Raw genomic sequence first — 21,170 nt, forward strand, 5'->3', positions numbered from 1 at the left:
GAATTTTCATAAGCAGCTTGGAACTAAAATAAAACTTCTGAAACCTCAACTGAAATAAAACTCAAACACATGCTTTATTTTAAGGAAACTCAACCCTGAGATTTTACCTTTAAATTGTGGTTGCCCATGCTGGTATTTATATAGCTCTGTGGATGATTGAGAAAGAATCAATAACACATGGAGAGAAATAAAGTTTTACTAATAAGATTTGGAATGCATCTCCAGCCTTTAACCTGGAGCTTACACTGTTGCACATAGCAAAGAATGACAACAGGCCTAGTCTCAGACTTGGAGCTAAAAAGACATTATGCAAACATTTGCAGAACTTAGGCAAAGGTTTAGAAATAAAAAAAGAAAGAAGAAAAAAAGAGGAGGCATTTCAGGGAACCAAGCAAAATTTGGATGTGCAGTTCAAATACCTTCATGAAATATAAGCAGCATACATAAAAAACATTTCCTGAAGTAGCCAGTGTTTCTGGACTGCATCTTCTGTATCAACAATACTACCATTTGATGACCAAAGAATATAAAGACTTGAAATCCATAGAAAAACTCTAATGCAAGATCCAGACTATGTGAAAACCTCTTCTCTGCCCAGCACCAGTGAGGTATCCGTGCCCCAAAGCCACTATCTGTCCCTGGGCCAATGCCTGCCATGCCAGGGAGCACTCATGAGACTCAAGAACTAGCTCATTGTTTAAAAGAGATGATAAAAGAAAACATACCTACCTTGATAAAGAAAAATATGCAAATGAACAGTCTGTGAAGTCATGAATTCATAAGATCAGCTGTATGTGCATTAGAAATAGTGTCACCCTGAAGGCAACTGATGGCAGTGGGGCAGTGAGGACATAGGATAAAATTAAAGGAAATGCACCCACCAGGCTGTGGAAATAAGAAGGATAAATAACACAAACTGCCCAGAAAGACAGGGATTAAAAAGGACTGGCATGGCAGATTACCAGGAGGATTACATAACGCACCATTTTCTTCCAAGACATCTCTGTGACAACGAACAGCAGTGCTCTTGCCAGCTGGCCCCAAACGAACCCTGCAGAAGGACTTGGCCTGCATCCAGGATGGGAAGGCAGTGCTGCCAGGGCATGGGGAACCACCGCAGAACCAAGACTGATGAGGGAAAACTGAAATACTTAGTTAATTCCCTGGGGAAGGTGAGTTGAGTACAAAGGAACTGAAGCCAGTTCTGGTTTGGCTGCTGCTCAGATGTGCTGAAGGATGCTGGGCAGTGTTGACCATGTCTCTGATTACTTCTGACAGCGATGTAAAAGCAAGTTGAGAAATGCTGTCTCACAGGACATCATCTCATCACTCAGATGAGTAGACTATCCACAACTTTTGAATCCCATCCCAAATAAAAGGCATACAAGTTTCCAAGGGTAATGGTAACAGTCATTTATAGAAATCTTTTCCGCTTGGGAGTGGCAACTTGCTACACAAGTTATAGAGAATTTAAAAAGAAACATAATCAAATTTCAGGGGTGAATGAGTTTCTGAATGCTGTTTTGGCAACAGATATAATTTTTGCAACTGGCTGTCTTGCACAAAACACTTTAAGGAGAATATATTGATGGAAAGTCATAAAGCTTACGTACATAGATGAAGTTGCTTCATCTCCCATTCCAAAGAAAGCTGGATTGGTTATGCTGACCTAATGTTTTGTTTGTCATGGTTTGTGTGAGGCTAAGAACACGTTAGATTGTGGTTTAGTTTGCTCTTTCAGTATGCTGATAGTAGTCCTTTGAGATACAAGTTCAAATTAAAATTTAAGAATGTGTAGTATTATATAAATGGTTTTAGAAATCTAATATTCAAACACAATGAAAATATTGCCTGTACCATGAGCTTTATTATGCCCCAACTTAGCAAGCATAATTTTCTGCAGGACATAGAACCCAATTTTTTTAGGTATATACCTTGCAAAATATTCCAAGAAGATCTTCAATTTTCCTTTCCAACAAGTAGAAAAGAATAGCTGTCAGGTTTGATTCCAGGAGCTAATTTTTCCCTTTCTTTCAGAGTCATTCTCAGTTTCCTCTTGGTATGAAAAAGTTGATTTGGCATTAGGTAAGTTCAGTAGTTTTAATGTTGTTTAGGATAGAAACCAAGATACTTTTTAAAAAGTGAGCCTAAGTCTTCAAGAATGACTTGAAGAACTTTTCAGTTTTGCTAGCAATTTCAAATTTAACATTGCATCATTTTCTGCTGTTAAAACAGACCAACTCTTGCAATGTGGCCTACATTTAAACTGAAATCAAGTATACATATTTTACTGATATGACATAACCTCTTTTTAAAGAAAGATAAAATTTAATCCTAAAGACAACCTCATCAAAGCAGCTGATATAGGATCTGTGTAGAATTATTCCTTTACAGAATTGCTTGGTGTTGCTAGCATTCTTTTCTTCAAATGAAAAACAAATGTTTGGTTTTGGCAGATACTAACTACTTTCAAGTTTCTTGTCCTTTTATTTCAATTTAAAACAGGCAGATATTCCTTATTAAAGTTCAAAGAATTTCTGTCTGATTCTGAGAGAAACTCATGGTGACTTTTGTTACCAAATCCTGTACATTCCCACACCCTGACATTCTAGAAAACAATGATCTGATTGATGTTACGACATTGTTTTGAAAAAAAAGGTGAAGGATTTCTCTCATTGTTGATTAAGAAATCAAATGCCCACCATGCAAACCTGGTACCCAGCAATAATTTCGACCTGGGGAAGGTTTTAATCAAAGGTCCCTTACTAATTTTGGAACAGCTGTCATTTCTCAGGACTGGAACATGGGGTAAGGCTGTCGCTGGTGGGAGTGGAAGGCTTAGACAAAGTTATTAAAAAGCAGAGCCTTGCTGATGAGTCTCGAGGTACAGAAAGGACTCCTTTACTTACTAAACTCCTTCTCAAAAAGGGGCTTAGGAGAGGATGAATCCTGTCTTAGCCTCAGACTGTGTTAATGGTTTAAATTTAAAGGAGTTATAGAGGTCTGACTAAACCACTTTGTCCCGCAGGTTTTAATGATGGTAAAACAGATATATTTATATAAATTAATTATTTATTACAATAAATGAACAGATGAACAGATGAAAAATCTTTATCAGAATTATTTACTATACAATATAAACACTATAAATCAACTAGTAGAGTATAATATAGCATAAAGTAGAATAGTGCACTGTGACAAAGCAATTATTGAAACAATTATATTAACTAGCAAAAAGGAATAATTATTAAGTAGAGATCTGATATAACTCACCCATACAAACACTCCTGGGAAGATCGCTTTCTCTCTACCTCCAGGAGTATCCTTGGAGGGCATTCCCAGCCAAGGGAGAAATCTCCACACACACATCCGAAGAAGGGTTATGTCAGAATAACCTGACTTCGTGAGAGGGGATTGGACTTTTATAGTATAAAGTGACTGACTGCTAGTCACACATTTACAGGCCAGCTATCAGCTTATCTGTTAAATCAGACTTCCAAAAGCAAAATGTGTATTCAAATGGCCAGTCTTCGCGAACGAAGAACCGGGGAAGGTCTTCCCACCTTCCAGCCTGCGCATTGGATTTTTTAGGTGAGACACAGTGTGCGCGGAACTGAGCCCACCCTTTAATCCTGAGGTTCATCTGCTGGGGCCAAGCGAGCTTGGACGGTGGCAGCGAGGTCCTCAGGACGCAGATGGATTGCCTTACAGGGCTAACGAGCTCCATCTGCCCGGGGAGGGGCCCTGACCGGGAATCGAACCCGGGTCTCTGCAGTGACAGTGCAGCGCCTTAACCCCCTAGACCACCAGGGGCTCCCAAAGTCTGGTGAACCAGGATGGTTTTAGCATAATTAAGACCAAGACAACACCCTGGCTCCACGAGCTGATCTTGCATGAGAGCTTGATCGGATTTTAGGTCTTATGAGGGTGGGTCTATCCTGCCACAAAGGCACAAGCACATCCTGGATTTACAGGCGGTGTTTCCCAACTCAGCTGATCCCTGCCCTGATACACAGCATCTGCAGCTTCTTCCGTCTCACCACTGCAGTTATCCCGCTTATAACCAGACCGCAAAACGCCCCTGGAAACAGCACCGCTGTGACCACCCCGAGGGCTGACAGGTTTGAACTTACACACGTCCTTCTGCCGCGCCTTAGGGAGGCGAGGTCCGGCCGCTGCAGGCAGGTGAGGGCAGGCCCGGCGGAGCCAGGGCGCCTTCCTGCGGCAGCCAGGATGATCCTGCTGCTGCTGCTGTCGCCGCCGCCGGGTCGGGGCCGGACCCGAGCCCTGACAGCCCCGAGCCCCAGCAGTACCGAAAACCCTCCAGCCCTCTCGGAGCGCACCGACCCTGCCGGAGGGCGCATCAGGGCACGGCAGCCCCGCCCCTCCGCGACTACACCTCCCGTCGGGCCTTGCGCCGCCGCACTCCCAGGAGGCTGCGCGGCCCTGAGCGCTGCCATTGGTCGGATTCGAAAAGAAGCCGCGGCCGGAGGAGAGAGCGGGGGAGAGGCGAGGCGGGTGAGCGGCAGCGGGAATGGGAATGGCAGCGGGAATGGGAATGGGAATGGCAGCGGGAATGGGAATGGGAATGGCAGCGGGAATGGGAATGGCAGCGGGAGTGGGAATGGCAGCGGGAGTGGGCTGGCGGGGCAGCCCCTGCGGGGCGCGGGGCTTTAGCTGGCAGGAGGAAGGCGGGGTGCAGGCAGTTTTCAGTGCCCGGGCAGTTTTCGGTGTCCGTGCAGGGCGTGGGTAACGCCCCAGCCGGGCCGGGCCGGGCCGTGCCGGGACAGAGCCCTGGCGGTTGTGTCCCGTAGGAACGGGCGAAGCCTGGAAGTGAGAGGTTGTGTCTGCGGAGAGTGTCCTTTTAGTGTTTTTTCTTTTAAGTGTAAGGGCTGATGCTTTAGGTTTTATGTAGGCTCCGGTGTGGTTTGGAGCTCTTTCTGTCTTGCCTTGTGCCGCCCGGCAGTGCTGCAGGCAGCGTGTGAGTGCTGTGACCACGCTTTGCTGTGTGTGCCATTGGGGATCCCCTTCTTTAAGGGTGTCTGCAGCTCTATTGCCGCGGTTAGTAGAGGTAGAATAACACAGTATACACGTACTTCTTAGTGGCTGCAACCAGGCTATATAGTTGTTTATACCAGAATATATGAATCAATTGCAGTGCTGTGTGACACCACGTGGAGGCAGATAGATAGCCTGCACCTTGGGCTTTGCATTCTGGCGGGGTCTGAACCTCGCTGCGCTGGGTGCTGGGCTATGTAAACACTTCTAGTTCCAGCTTTGTATACACAGCTTAGTGTTTGCTTTTTGCCTCTTACGTAATAAGATACAGAATGAGAGCATAATCTTGACAAATCACACTTAAAGCTTATATTTAAAGCAATTAAAATGTCAGTTATCTGACAAATATATTTTTGGTAAAGAGTTGATAAGAGTTTTGCAGTGTGGCTTTGTGTAGCTGATGAATAAGACTTCAAATCGTGATAGCACAGGTACGTTTCTTTCCAGCTGTAGCTTATTCACAGGTCAGTCTTTGTTCAAGCCATGATGATATTTTGGGCCGCGTTTTTCCTGGTTTTCGTACAGTTGCCTGACAAAAATTAAAAATGTAGGTTAGAAGAAACAAAGTAAACATTAATGCTTAGTTTATGTACATTTTTACCTCATTTGAAGCTGGGTGACACTTGTCTAGCTGCTTAGAGGTCTCTGTCTGCCTTTTGCAGCCTAGATAGAAAGATTTAGCTGTTAAGTATTTTGACGCTGAAGTGCAGAGATCTCTCAGGTTTTTTTGTTGGGGGAAATGAAGATAGGATTGCTTAACAAGTAGGCAACAAATATTGTTTTTGAACAAAGGGATTTTGAACCAGCCCTGCTCTATCCATTGTTTTAATGAACACTGCATGTTCTCCATTAGTACTTAGAGAAACAATTTACATGCTCTGCTGTAACCTAGGTATGGGAATGTAGTACTAGGAGACCATTGAATTATTGTGCGCAAAGCTTCGAAATGTAGGAGGTCATATCGTAGGTGTCTATTTGCTGGATTCCTTGCTGCCATAGTCTATTAGTAATTGCCCAGTGAGTTATTTTAAACTGAATCTATAACAAAGCCTGCCATGTCACACCTGTAATATCACAAGAAAAAGGAATAGGAGAGTAGAGTGCAGAAAAAATATACTAATATTTTAAAATAAAATGCACTTTTTAAAAGTTATGTTGAAATTTACCTGGCTACTATCAACACTAAATCAATTAACTTATTTTCTATAGCAAATTTTCACTGCTTAGATTCAGACATGCCCAAAAATAATTAAATTCTGGATTAATAAACTTATCTGCTAATCTGTAAAATTGCTAGAAAGCAGTACTTTAATTTGTACTCTGGCATGGGGTTTTCTGGTTTTCTAGTGCCCCTTTAATAGCTGTAACTGTCTTATTAGTCTTTGGAATGTTTCTGAACTCTGTATTATGTTACATTGTGTTATCTTTATAGCACCGAATATTTATAAGATCCTGCAGAGATAACCATGACATTCTAAATGGACACTACAGTGGGATGATGAAGTTGATGTGGAACAACAGGATTAGTTTTCAGATTATATCTTTCTTGTCGGACATGGTTTTTAAACAAGTTTGTGGCATATGTGTAAGGTTTTTCCCTGGTAAACAGGTGCTGTCTGTTTAAACGAGAATGGCTCTTCCTGATTCATCATGATGCAAAGCCCTCTGCAGACTCACTCCCCAGCTACCAGAAACTTGCCATGTAAATTATGAATAGGATGAGGAAAGCTTTCTCCTTAAAGAACTATCTTCTAAGGGGCTTCAGAAGCTATATGATTAGGGAGCATAAAATAGTTTTATTTTATTTTGCAGAATGGATCCAAGTTTGGATAATGACAAACTTTATAGACCATCCTATATTTCTAGCATTGAGCTACCTCCAAGATCAGGACCAGTGAGTGTGGAAGATCTTAAAACAGATCTCTCCTCTGAATTTTCTTTGGTTTCTTCAAGCTCAGACACAAGTCAGGTAAGAAAGCTTAAATGATTAGATTGCTTCAAAATTTATTTTTTACAAAATAAGCGTAGTCCTTTCATCAATAAGAATAGTCTGAATTTTACAGAGAAGATGGAAAGCATCTCTTGTATGTTTAAATTTGGAAGAGATGCATAGAATTAGGCAAAGTTGTGTGGCACTGCATTGATGCACTATTGGGAACATCAGTTTTCTGTGAATGAGGCTAATTTTATTTCATAGAATATTTTGTGGGTGTCATTCTTTATCTCTAGTTGGACTGAATGCAGTGTGTATATGTATGTGCTACAAGATTAACTCATCACAGCCAACTTCTGCAGGGGCCTAAGCACTTGTAAAAAACGATGTAGTGAATTAATTTGATTCCCATGTTATCAAATTAGTCTGTTCAAAACAGCCTGATTAAATAGAGCTGCCTTAACATACTAGTTTTCAAATAAAGAAAAAAAAAGTCTGACTTTCTTAATTTTTTTTTTAAGGGGAGCACTTTGGACTCCAAGGGACACATACAAGTTAGCCTGCGTATTAGGCCATTTACACCACTGGAAAGAGAAAATGGAACACAGGTGGGATGTTACTTAGTTTAAAAATACCTTAAATACCTTTAAAAATACCTTAATACCTTAAATTTGTTTTGTGTGAGATTTTTTGTGTGGTTTTTTTTTTTTTTCTGTAAATCGGCTCTTTATATTTTCTTCATGCCTGCATTGCTTGTGTTTCCTTTTAATAGGACTGTGTTTCACTTGAAGACTCAACAAACATCATACTGAAACCCCCTCACCACTATTTGAATCGACTAAGTGAAAAAACTGCTGGACAGATGATACAGAAATTCACTTTTTCACGAGTAAATGAGTTGTCTTTAGAAGTTTTTAATTTATTCCTGGAGCATTTTGTTTAACTTATATTATTCAATACCAAACCAACTATATTTTTTATTTAACTTTGTAGTCTTTAAGATTGTGAACAAAAAGAATTTAAAAAAGCCTTTAAAAGTCTCTAATGATTGCTTAAAGAAAGTATAAATATTTCTTGGTAATACTCAGGTGTTTGGACCTGAAACAACTCAAGAAGAATTCTTTGAAGGTACCATGAAGGAACCAGTGCAAGATTTCTTAGATGGATATAATCGTCTTGTTTTTACATATGGCGTTACAAATGCTGGGAAAACTTACACTTTCCAAGGTATAAAGTAAAAACAAGTTCTTGAATACACTTCTTTTATTTTTTTTTTTTAAGTGAGGATTACTTCTAGCAGAAATATTATAACTTTTCCCTTCATTTAAACTGTAAGTCCTGTACATTGGCTTCTTTTGAGTATCAATAAATAGTCTTTGAAAGTCCCTTTCCATAACAAATATAAATGCCAACAGACAATCCCTGCCAGAGTTTACATAAACACTAGTCATATTGCTTTGTAAGGCTATAGTAATTTCAACCAGATCTGTGAGACTTTTCTTTTTTCCTTCAAGTATCTAGAAGATCAGGAGTGAGGGGGAGTTGAGAAAACAATGTTCTCTATAATAAGATATGAAAAGTATGTAAGTTGCTTTACACCAGACTAGTGTTTTCTCAAATTTTCTTATTATTATGGTTATATGCATCTTATATGCACAAATAAGAAATTATATTTGAGTCTGTTTCAGTTATTAGAGGAAAAGAATAAATGTTTTGAAACAGGTTTGATTACTTTTGTGTGTTTGTCTTATCATGAGTTCCTGAGCTTAACAGTATCCTAGGAGACCTTGTCTCCTGATGCTTCTATTCTGTTAAAGCTCCATATCCTTTCTGGTCAGAAGATGTCATTCTTGAGTTATTTTTCAAAGCATTGTAACAAATAAGATGATTTGATTCATGTGGAAACCATTTTTCCTATCATGAAATGTTGTTCTGGATGCTATACCACTTAATTTACACAAAAAAATAGTAGAAGGACAATAAGTTTTGTGCCTTCTGAAACTGATCTTTATTGAAGTGACATTATTTTCTAAGCAATCTTCAGTTAGGTGGACCATAATTGAAGGTTACTACCAGTACTTTCAGTTACCATTTATCTGGGGCAATAATGGGATGCTCTTTTCTGTATTAATAAATAATAGATAAATAACAGAAAACAAAAATTCCTAAAGCATACAGTTCCTCCATGCTTGACTAGTTTGGGGGGTGTATTGTGTGGTTTTTCAAGAATTTTTGGTTGACATCTTTTTGACTAGAAGCTTATTTGTGGTATTATATTTTTAGGCCTTGGATAAAAATTGGCAGGGCAGAATGTTGTGTACTGGGTGCTGTGATTTCCTCTTCTGTTATTCCACTCTTGCATTATATGGGAACTTCTATTCAGGCAATGGCAAAAGATTTAAGTGAAGGATTAAGCAGTCTTTTAGGATTGTTCACCAGTGACTGTTACTTTGTGTTAGGTTGAATTACAACTGGCATTGCTATAAATAAAAAAAAATTTTGAGAGGAGATGAGATGAGGAAAAATACATACAGTGAAACAGTACTTAAGCTTAATAGGCTATTTGGTTAATAGCTTGTGATTTGAGGGCCAACCACACTTTATATAAGTTCTGACTTAGGCAACCAGGCTAGTGCTGTAACTTTTAAATGTCTGAAGAACGGGAGAAATTTGTCAGCCTGATAAATTCTGCCTTCTTCTTTTCTCTGGTTTAGAACTTGAGTGAACCCTTTTTAAACTTGGATTCAGAAAGATGAACTGTAAACTGCGACTTTTATTTGACTCTTTTTTGTCATTCAGGTGCAAAAGTAGTATGTTCTGAGTAAAGGATCTGGGACAGGGAAAGGAGTGAGTCTTCACAAGGTTTCTAGAAGATTTTTGTAGGGTCTGTGGAATTAATACAGGACTGCAGCTAAAAGATCAGTAATGAGTTTTGTTTCAGGGCTGCTTCCTTGAGAGAGAGTGAAGGCAGCCTATGAAATACAGTTGAAAAACTGTAAATCTTGATTAAATGTTAGTTGGTTGTGGGGTTTTGTTTGTTTATTTTCCCTCAAGGCTAAGCTTACACAGAATACTCTAGCAGTTTTTATTTTATGCTATGCCCATCATTGGTGTAGAGCATGAACTGTTGCTGAAAGTTGAATACCTTTAAAAACACTCTAATGGCATTTTTATTACCTTGAGAATACAAAAAAAACCCCCACTGATTTATGCTGTAAGTTGCCTCCAAATTTCTCCTATATGCTTTAAGATTTCTTATTTTTCTGTCTTTGTTTATCTGTATACCTTATTCACACTAGTAATTAGGATTTTTCTTTTGTTTTTTCTTTCAGGGACAGAAGATGATGTTGGTATTCTGCCAAGGGCCTTGGATCTGTTGTTTAAAAGTATTCAAGGAAAGCTTTACACAGCAATGGATCTCAAACCCCATCGGTGTAGAGATTATATAAAGCTGACTGAAAATGAAGTGAGAGAAGAAACTGCAATTAAAAATTCACTACTTCGCCTAATAAAAGAGGTAGAGGAGCCTTTTGTACACTGATGAGTAAATGTATCTTTAGATAGCTCTATGTTCTCCATTTTTCAGTGGGAAGAGACTAGCTGTACTTATGTGTGGATGTGTGTGTTTGGTGTCAGCCAGCTATTCAGATGAGCAGTAAAGTGAGCAATAGATGATGAACCCTGTTCTGTGGATTTCTGTCTCATGGCTGAATACTCGATGGACATGTAAACGCTAAGCGATTTTGTTGGTTTTGTTTTTTTTCCTGTAGCTTGGGCACCTGATAATTTATTCTCTGGGCTTATTGGTGCTTAACAAGATTTGAATACAAATAGTCTCCTTTCTATCTGTGGGGATACTAGTAGGTCTGATCCTTTAAGTAACTTACTGTTTTTCAGGGTAGTTGAAGAAATTTGACAATTCTGAGGTTGTTTTCCTCTTTCAGTTTGACAAATATCTTCAAAAGAAGCAAAACTTTATTTGAAACAGCACAGCTATAACACTAGTGGACTTAGAGATTTGAGTAAAAAATGGATTTCTGCTGGACTTTATTCTTATATTCACTGTTGATCAGTCCAGAATTACACTCCAGTTTTAGGAGCTGCCTGGAATTCTAAAGCTGTTTAGTCCAATTGCAGTTATGAGGGATTTGTATTTTGTATAAGCATACCCTTTTCTTGGTTTCTTTTCATTCTGAAATGAAGGGAATAATGTAAAATAAAACTTAGCATATGCCAAGATTTGGAACTAGAAAGGCACTATTTTGCTTTTTTTTTTTGTTTTTAATGAAAAGAATTAAGCATCTCCCTTGTGGTATGCTAGGTTATAAGGGCTGTTGTTGGAAGCAATATATCTGTTACCTTGGTTTTTATCCATCCAGGGTGGAAGGTAGATGGCAGCAAAATTCTTTGACTTGACTTCAGAAGTACAGGAATATGTTAAATCTAGCTCTGACAGTCTTCAGAAAAAGCTGTCGTGTGTGTTTGAGTGCACATATATATACCCTCTACTTTGTAAAACTGTGGTTATAAGAAGAATACTTAAGCTTATAAATTTGCTGGCAAAGTTTGCGTCTGCTTTAACAGAGACAGGTTTGGGTGGGTGATTTATATGTATAAAGCTTAAATCTAAAAGTTTTGATTACATAAGTATTCCATTATTTCAGGAGCACTTACAGAATCCCAGCTTTATATGAAAAATACTCTTGACAGAATGCTAAAAAACTCTGACCCAAACCACACCTGTTTTTTACTTCTTGGTAGTTCTCTTAAGCATACTTGTTTTGGTAGATGAAATTAATTTCTTTAGGCATTGTCACTGGCAAGTCTGTGCCTAGAAAAAAAGCTAACTAACCAAGATTAAGACTGGGAAGGGAGTGCAAGTGTATGAAGATTATAAGCTCTAGCTATATGGTTTTGGTTGGTTTCTTTTTTTTTTTTTTTTTTTAAAGTAGCTCAGCAAGAAGCTTTTTTCTAAAACCTTGAGTTTATTTCAACTGTATCATTCATTTCAAGCATGTATCAGGAAGCAATAATTTGCTCATTTAATTTTTTTAAGTGAATGAGTGTTCTACCTTTACTGCTGTTTCTTAGGGTTGGCCTAGTAAGGTGTAAGATATGAAATTGTGTATTAGCAAAACACCAATAATAAAAAACCTCAGGACTCATTAGATTTACCAGTGTAAGACTAATGTGTAAACTGCAACTGGACTCCTGCAAATCATCCTGTTAAATCACTGTTTCTGTGGGGGCTCCCACTCCTCCATTTTCTCCATCAGCAGCTAAACTGCTGCTGATTCAACAAGCTGAAATGCCGTATACTGAGGTAAGGGAAGTATCAGGGAAGGGTAAGAACAGCCCTTTCAACAGCTGTATATGGGTACATTGAACTAGAGATGATTTGTAACCAGGATCTTTCTATGGGCATGTTGCACCCATGCTCTCTTCCTATTTAGTAACTTGTGGTGTATTGTACTGACAACAATATATTTTAAAGTTTCTGTTTTCTTTTGTAGGTAGACCATCAGATTAGCACAGACAGCAGTGCACCTGTTGATTCTAAGGGTATGTTTTGTATTAAAAAATTGCAATTAAAGATGTCAAAGAAGCTTTATTAGCATCAATAACTGACTTCTGGCCTATGTTAATAATAAAATGACTACTTGTCAATTTTCAAGTGGCTGTGAATTGGATAATGAGCAAGTTGTCTGGGCAGAAAACCTAAGGATAAAATGGTTAGGACACCTGACAGGCATTATATGAGCTGTAACTATAGCAAGGAAAAGTAGTATTACTTAAGCTATGGGCTCTAGTAGTATCCTTACAGGCTTTTAGGATACCACTATATAAATCTATAAATCTAATTCTAGCATTTTAAAAACTACCAAAATACTAGGTTTGCTTTAAAAAGTCAAAATGAAGTATGCTTGTCAGTTGAACTCTGCCTTAAGAGACCTGGATAACTCTTACTAAGCTGTACGTGCTTGATAGTACAGTAAGTGTCTCTTGCAAATGTGTAGTTAAAGCATGTGACTTTCAAACATTTAAGAAAGGGGGTGGGAACTTGAATGCATTTTTGTGAGTTAAGGGTTCTTAAGAAGTCTGCTGTAATATCAACTTTCAATTTTTTTTTTTTAATTAATAAACTTAACTTATAAATTTTTTTTCTGTTATAAATTTTTTTAATGAAACTCACTTTGCTAGGTCTATATTGACTGGTAATATTTTGTATTTGGCAGATTTGGAAGATAACTCAGAAGACTCAGAACAGTCTGCCACAACTGCGAGAAATTACATCAAGTTTTCTGTTTGGGTTTCATTTTTCGAGATTTACAATGAATGTTTTTATGATCTACTGATTCCTATATCAAATGACAAGAAAAGGAAAACACTACGCCTTGCTCAAGACATCAAGGGCTGTTCTTTTGTAAAAGGTGAATAGAATACATTGCAAATTGCCAAATGTTAGATGAAAAGTTGGTCTACCTGAAATAATGCTTCTTTCTGGATTGGAAAACTCCTCACTGCATTCACTGTGGCACCGGAAATGCCTCCCTCGAGTGACAGTAACTGTTGAAAGCCTCCGTGCACTCCACTGCCTCTATTTCTTTGAAGTAGGATAAATACTGGAAACAACTGACAAATTTGTTAGTGGTTTTCTCTTTTCCATTTTCCTAAATACTCCAGTAGTTCTTAACTGTATTTATAATTGTCTAAACAGTTTGGGGGATTTTTGTTTGCTTTTGGTATTTTCTGTAGAGAAGCAGACTTCAGAGAATATTTGAGAAAGTTCAGTCTGACTTGAAATTGCATTTTAATCTCTAATCAAACCTGTAATTCTGTTTTGGATTGCAGGAGTGTGGGGATAATAAATAACAGTTCAACATTTGTTTGAGGTCATGGGGAAAAAGAGTTTTAAACCTATTTAATTTGTTACAGATTCTTTGAACAATCAAGGCACCAATTCTAGAGTAAGGGCTTTTTTTAGGTGTTTGTGTGGCTTGATGCTTTTTCAGTTAAGTTGGTGACCCTGAAAGATGTCCAGATGATTGTAGTGTGAAATAGAGAAGCTGTGCAGATAGAATTCTGCTTTGCTGAATATGAATATAGGGCATTCTATTCATATTAGACCTTACCTTTTTGGCTTTTCAGTGCTCAGGCTAAGGTTGCTCACTTAATTTGAATGAAAGATATTTAGTGTCCTAACGGAATGAAATAATATGTTATACTTGTCCTTTCTTTCCTGTGAGAGGAGGCATTGTGATTTTATTTGTCATCGTACAACTTGTGTCTGAAGCAGATATAGTAAAAGCCTCAAGTAGAAGTAGTATCCTTGCTGTGCATATGTTATCCTCTTAATACTTATTTTGGTAATGTTATTTTCAAAACTGTCATATTTGTTTTTCTTAAAGGTCTGCAGTGGGTTCAGATTTCTGACTCTAAAGAAGCTTTTAGACTTCTAAAACTGGGGTTGAAACACCAGAGTATTGCAAGCACAAAACTAAATCATTGTTCCAGCAGAAGGTAAGAAACATTTTGAATAACACTGGGCATAGAGTGGTGTGTGGGAGGAAGGAGAAACTAAAATATAGCTTATTGCCCTCAGGAAGGGAAGAGGCTTTAAAGTGGTCTAGATTTCTAGGTTTCAGTCTTGGTGTCCTTGAGCAGTATGTGACACATAGCTTAAGTAGCTGCTCATCTTACTGAAGGATTGAATCCTTTTGGCCTAAAGCAAACAGCATTTTATCAAATACTCTGTACAAAAGCACTTATCTTTATTCCTTCTAAATGCCTGAGGAAAAAGCAAAACAAGTGCTACATAAACATACAAACATAAAAGTTTGTATCTGATAGTATATGCTTACATACATTGACAGTTTCAACAGCATTTTGAACAAATGTGGAGGCTAAAAATATTTTGAAATTATTGGTCTACTTCATAATTTCTCTTATGATTTCAATTTCTCCTTTTAGTCACAGCATATTCACAGTTAAGGTACTAAAAATTGAAGATTTAGGAACACCACGAGTGACCCGAGTCAATGAGTAAGTTCAGAACAGTGTCTCTGTTGTGGTGAAGTTGTTGGTTATTTTTTGTGTTGATGTACTGGTACTGCACTATATACCCACTGCTCCCTGTGGGGGCTTCCTGCGTCTATGGTGGCTTTCCCACTCCCTATGCTCCTATGGTATTTGGCCCCTCAGCCTGTCGGGTTGCAGTTCTGTTCTCCATTTTGGCCCCTCTGTTCATCACAGGGTTCTGCCAGCCTGCTATACTCCTGAACTCATGTGAGTCCCCAGAAGGAACAGTTTGAGGAGGTGGGAGTGGGTGGAATAGGAAGCATGCTGAAAATATGTTTGACATAAATAGGGGGAAATTGGATTGGGGAAGCAACTTTGAGAAGAATGAAGAAAAGTGATCGTTTTGAAAAGTGAATCATTTGTTCATCTTGTAAGGTAAAAAAAGTGAATTTTCCTGTTTTGCTTTCAGATTGTCATTTTGTGATCTTGCTGGTTCAGAAAGATATACCAAGACCCGAAATGAAGGTGACAGATTGAAAGAGAGTGGAAATATAAATACCTCTCTCCTGACTCTAGGCAAGTGTATTAATGCACTCAAGAACTGTCAACAGTCAAAGTAAGTCCTTTTATGAATTGCAAACTGGTTGTGTTTTTTCAGTATTGCCCACATTTAAAAGCTATTGTTTAAAATATACAATATTAACACTTAAATTTCTGGTAGAAAAAACTTGGGAAATTTATACTATAGTTTTGTTGGTATACCAAAGTTATCTTTAAACTTGCCTTGTTTTTCTTTTTAATTAAATCATTCAAATTGACATAATCCTTTAAACATGCTATCACAGATTTTAGTAATTTAACTTTCTTCTTTTGAGCTTGACATATCAAGCATTAGAATAAGTTTAAAACACCATTGTCAATAATGTCATAGAGTCAGTTTTCATAATTTCATTACTTCTTTGGGAACTACCTGTGTCTTCTACAGACTTCCATTGTGACATTTCTTGTCAGCACGACATTGCTGTGCTATCATGACTGTGTACTCTTTGACAAAATTTGTCTGTTGTTTCTGAACTGTGACATAATTTTAACGCTCTACTCATCTAGCTAAGCATAATGTAGACAAAAGAAAGCCTTCCCACTGTTTATGCCCCAGCTTGAGGATCTAAATAAAAGTAATACAAAATACAAAAAGTTAATTGTCTAAAAACTAGTAACTGTCTAGGAACTGTTTCCTGTATAGGTTTTCATTTGAAGATCTTTTTCTGTCCTAGAAGTTAAATAAGTTATTTGCTGTCTTTGATATGCCTGTATGTGCTTTGCCAAATTCACTTAGTCCATAACGCTATTCTTGGCAGCATTTGAAGTGTGTCACACCTTAAGATGGAAAAGCTTTGCTTGTGTGTGTTCCTGATTAACCCTTCACATTTTGTGAGTTTATGGGGTTTTTAACTTCCTAACCTTTCCAGATAGGAAGGATGCATTAAAACTAGCAGCTGTGTAGGGGGTCATTAGTGTATTTGTCATACAGCTTTCTGATCCTAATAACGTAGAATTTTAACAATATGGACGGAATGTTCTGAAGCACGATCATTAAGTATTAATACAGGTCCTGTGCAAGCAGAATAAGAAGCAGTAACTTTCTTGTAATGGTTCTTGTTTCCATCACGTGGCAAAGCTGTTTCTGGGCCATATATGTATTCTGGCAGGAGTGTCACCATCTTGCTGAGTTCTGTAGCACTGTTCACGTTACTGAATAGCTGTCATGCATCCAAAATGCATTTGGTGGCAAAGTCATGTTTTAGGAATTCCTATAAAACTTTCTGTAAGTATTAAATATCACCAGCTGTTAATTTCAAGGGCACAACTTCTGATGCAGGACATGCCAAACTTCTGGGGGATTAGGAGTACAGTTCTGAAAAGTATCTCCATATGTTTGGTGCATACTAGTCTTACCTAGATAGACACTTCTATTGTCTGTTCTCAGAGGTATGATAAGGGGTGAAAGATCTCTGATAATGTTGGATACTGCATGTCTAAAATTACATAAGTACTTTTTGTGGATGTGGAAAAGAAAAGCGAGAGATAGGGTATAGTTTGATGTAGCATGAGGCTTGTGTGACCTACTGTAGGCTAAATGTTGAACACTTGGTGTAAGTGCTCCCACTGATTGCATTGCTGTAGCAGATCAGAAAAAAGGTCAAGCAGCAGTCATCACAGTCACGCAATCTCTTCACAAACAGCTGTATCTAGTTCAAAACAGTTTTAACTGATTTAAAGACTGCTGCTTTTATAGGTATTTTCAAGTCTTCAGGCTGGATAGCTCTTGCACTGCCTGGAATTTATTAAACTTCTGATCGTCCTTTCTTTTGTCTTTAAAGGTTACAGCAGCACATACCCTTTCGGGAAAGTAAGTTAACTCATTTCCTTCAAGGATTCTTCAGTGGAAAGGGAAAGGTATACATGATAGTAAACATAAGCCAATGTGCTTCAGCATATGATGAAACACTCAATGTGCTAAAATTCTCTGCCATTGCACAAAAAGTAAGTGTGTTGTCGTTTATCTTGTTGCTCCATAACTTTGATTTGCTTTAAAGAGCAGGTTCTCTCACTTTTGAGAATACGAATTTAGTTACTGGATTTTTCTGTCATGTTGCAATGATATTTCTAATTATTCCTGGTTGGGCTTTCTTTCCTAGAGCTCTTAAAAAGGCCTTGTTGGGACTTTTTTTTGTCCTTCTAAGTGTGGGGGTGGGAGCATCTCCTGTTGAAAATTTTTAATTCCTATGAAATGTCCAGCCTAACAAGACACTTATTATATTTGAAAGAAATTCCCTGAGATCTGGGGATCTTTCTTCTGTAGTTATTACATGCTCTCAAGTAGGAGTCCTTCTAGCTGTCCAATATCCTACTGCTGTCTCAATTCGGAATATTGCTTACCTGAAATACTGATAAAATAGACTGAGCATCAAAGAGTTTGAAAGCTCATCTTTATGTTCACAGAGGCTTCAGTGGGAAGGTGGAATCAAAGTGAGTAGAAGTGCAGTGATATAACTTCGGTAAAGTTGGAAGGTGAAATTATTGGGGATCAGTGCCGTGGTCGTAATGAAAGCTGTGGAAGAGTTTTGTTGGCAGTTAGATCCATGCTTTTGGAATTTGGGCAGGCTAAGTACACCACCAGAAGGAGCAGACTGTAAGGGTGATAGAGCTATTCAAGAAATAGAATTTGTAGGATGGTATTCCTGTAATCCAACTAGAAACTCAAAGTACAGGAAATTGAGAAATCTCCTGGTGCAAGTGGTGGTAACCCTCTTGGAGGTTATCCAGCTAGTGAAACTTGGTGTTTCTAGGATCAAAGGAAGGGTTAGACTACAAAGTGACAGCTTTGTACACTAGCTGGAAACTGGTGTTAAGTAGTGACTCTGAATAGAGGATAGGCTGGATATGCTCCAGAGAGCTATAGGAGAGTGCAAGAGGTATGTCTTCAAAGTGCCAGTGGAGGTTTTGAAAAATACCAATAACTTTGTTCTTTATTTTCTGGACAGGTTTTAGTTATGGATACATCTATTCTTCCCCAAGATCAGTCATTTGGACAGAAATTGGCAGGAGAATCATCACTGCTTAGTGTCACTAAAATGTCAGTCCCAAGGAGAAGAGCCACTGTCCTGTGGGACAGAACCTTGGAAGATGTGTTAGAAGATAATGATGATGAGGAGGAGATGGAGGAACAGCAGAATACCTCAGGGGAAGAAGCAGTGCAGGAAAAGGAAGAAAGTAAAGTTGTTATTGGAAAAAAAGAATATCTGGTATGTGCCAGGGCTACTTTAAGACTTAGTGTAGTCTGCAGCCTTGAAGCAAGGTATTCTTCTCCTGGTTTCTCCCATCTCTCACCCGTTTTTTCTGATCACCCTTATCCTACCTAAATGGAGTGTTTAAAACTACAAGTGGATTACTTATGACTTAGTGCTTATTGTGGGAAAACTCTAGGAAATGTGTCAGGGTACAGACTGAGCATTAAGAATTACAAGTTTGACTTTGTCTTCTTTTGGTATCCTGTGGTCAATGCACAGAAAGTATTACTTGGTTTTTAGCAATACAGAAGATTGTTCCTTTGTTATTTTACGGACAAGAAAACTCTGGAAACTGTCCTTTAAGGAACACAGGGGAAGACAAGGAGGAGGGAACAAAGGACTAGAGACAGTTTTGTGCAGGTTTCATTAATACCACCTCAAAAATGGGTATCTGAAAAAAAAAAGCCAAATTCTGTGGATCTTAAGCCTGTTTTTAAAGATAACTTCAAGAATTTGTTGTTATAAACTTAATGTTCTTTGTAAATGCCACCTCTGTGCAAACTTAAAAATTGCTATGTTAGTACTAAACAGGTAGTTCAACCCACTCATGAATCCTTCTGTTTATGAATAAGCTAATAAAAGAGCTGAAAAGACTTTTGCCTGAAGGAGAGGGAAGTGTTGTAGTGTTTAAGGACTGGGAAAAATCTCACTTCTGGGAAACTTTCTTTACAAAAAACTCAATATTAATTGTAATTCTAGACACTGCTGAGTCTCATAGAAGAGCTGAAGAACAAACTTATTACTGAAAAGAAGAATAAGTTACTGCTGGAGCTAAAAGTTCGTGAAGAAGTGATACAAGAGTTTACCCAATATTTTGCTGAGCGGGAAATAGATTTCAAGTAAGCTGGTTTTAAGTGATTTTAAAGTTACTGGTTAAGAAAATTAGAGTAAATTCACTTATTTCTTAAATCTCTCTTGGCTGTAAGAGACCACACTCTTCTAGATCTGATCTTCTACTATATTTGTTAGTATACCAGCTTGTTTAGACTATGAGCTCAGGCAAAATTCTGTGGCTTTGATTTTTTTCTGTGGGATGGGTAGAGGGGTGTGTGTATACCTTGTGAGTAGTGTTTGTTCCTATGAAGCTCTTTCTAAGAGAAGAGCTGCCTTGATAGGTTGTCTGTTGGAGTGGCATTTGCAAATGCTTTGGTTACTTTGGTTTTAGCAAACAGATATTCTGGCTCAAGCAGCTTAGGAAAAAACACTTTTTTTTAAGTGCTACCCATAATCAGTGTATTTGTCTCCCTCTTGTTCTTAAGGGATGTGTGTGGGGGAGGGAAACATACCTCTGTTTTGATGTAGCAGCACTATTTTGTCTATTGGTTTGCTATACCAAAATAAAGAAGAAAGTATCTTTGTTTATAGGCATCTCATGCTGGCTAGCTTTTAGCTGACTTATTTTTCCTACTCTAGAGAGTGCCTTGATCATGAACGAGCACGGCTTGAAGAAAATGCTGAAAAACGCCTGGAAATCTTCAAGGAACTTGCAAATAGTTATACTAAAAACGCCGATGAAAAAAGTAAATTACAAGATCGGCCTGGCAGTGAGCAACCTGGACCTCTGGTATTTTTATCTATCTACCCCAAATGTCTCTTTAACTCACTGCATGGTATTTCTTAAGAAATAGAAGGATGGTTTTGAGGAATTGCGTGCAGTGCAACTGTATCTTCAGCAAGATATATTTATCCCATTTAATAAGCCGGGTTGCTGAACCTTGGGATTTAGGAATCTTTGGAGTTTTCTGCATTTCTCCAACACAAAGTGAAAATTCCTGTATACAAAGAAATTGAGGGAAAACTGCAATTATGATATAAAATCCATTGCATTAAGTGCCTATTTACAATCCTTGAAGCTGATTTCTTAGGCCCAATATCTGGACTGTACTGGAGTGATCACAGAGAGAATTATCCATACACATAAGTCATAACTCGCTTCTTACCTTGAGGTTGTCTCTTGTGAGTTTGAAATCCTTTATTTTTAAAAAACAAAGAAGAAAGATATAAAGTCAGTATTTTGAGTTAAACTTACCACATTAAGTTACTACAAAATTATTTGACTTCACAAACTTACAGATACATGAAAATTTCTGGTGTATTCCTTCTAAAACTGTCTCCTTGCTATGTTCATCCAATATTCTCATTGAATTAAAAAATGTTAGCTTTTATAGTAAATTTGGAGGTGATCTGTTTATGGACATATCAAGTGGATTGTAATGTTGGGTTATTAAATATTATAAAATTAAGGTAGCTATTACTGGACACTTGTGTGGGAAGTTAGACAGAAACTGGCAATCAAAATGCATATGAAC

At 38.1% G+C, this 21,170-nt stretch overlaps 1 protein-coding gene and 1 long non-coding RNA gene across 4 annotated transcripts in view; one reads left to right on the forward strand and one right to left on the reverse strand.

Moving 5' to 3' along the window:
• Positions 1–1,939: 1,939 nt before the first annotated feature.
• On the reverse strand, positions 1,940–13,517 carry LOC114055901. The gene is made up of 3 exons (XR_003570859.1): positions 13,507–13,517; positions 8,248–8,251; positions 1,940–2,015 (listed from the first exon to the last, which is right to left on the reverse strand). It is a non-coding gene; the product is annotated as an uncharacterized LOC114055901 (long non-coding RNA).
• Positions 4,439–21,170, forward strand: part of KIF20B (kinesin family member 20B) — a 37,801-nt gene continuing 21,069 nt past the window's right edge. Inside the window, exons 1-15 of one of the 3 annotated variants that reach the window (XM_027880508.1) lie at positions 4,439–4,518; positions 6,871–7,027; positions 7,513–7,599; positions 7,764–7,880; positions 8,080–8,218; positions 10,324–10,508; positions 12,505–12,553; positions 13,228–13,422; positions 14,401–14,512; positions 14,963–15,034; positions 15,480–15,626; positions 17,392–17,554; positions 18,556–18,816; positions 19,561–19,700; positions 20,275–20,425. In XM_027880508.1, the coding sequence (XP_027736309.1) occupies positions 6,872–7,027; positions 7,513–7,599; positions 7,764–7,880; positions 8,080–8,218; positions 10,324–10,508; positions 12,505–12,553; positions 13,228–13,422; positions 14,401–14,512; positions 14,963–15,034; positions 15,480–15,626; positions 17,392–17,554; positions 18,556–18,816; positions 19,561–19,700; positions 20,275–20,425 (1,974 nt within the window). In that variant the 5' untranslated portion in view covers positions 4,439–4,518; position 6,871. Of the gene's footprint in view, positions 4,519–4,893; positions 5,490–6,717; positions 6,805–6,869; positions 7,028–7,512; positions 7,600–7,763; positions 7,881–8,079; positions 8,219–10,323; positions 10,509–12,504; positions 12,554–13,227; positions 13,423–14,400; positions 14,513–14,962; positions 15,035–15,479; positions 15,627–17,391; positions 17,555–18,555; positions 18,817–19,560; positions 19,701–20,274; positions 20,426–21,170 lie in introns of those variants that run through there. The other 2 variants (XM_027880507.1, XM_027880506.1) reach the window with 2 other exon arrangements.

Source organism: Empidonax traillii, unplaced genomic scaffold, assembly GCF_003031625.1.
Source record: "Empidonax traillii isolate 1590-97213 ecotype Southwest subspecies unplaced genomic scaffold, ASM303162v1 scaffold70:size1330859, whole genome shotgun sequence".
Taxonomy (NCBI): domain Eukaryota; kingdom Metazoa; phylum Chordata; class Aves; order Passeriformes; family Tyrannidae; genus Empidonax; species Empidonax traillii.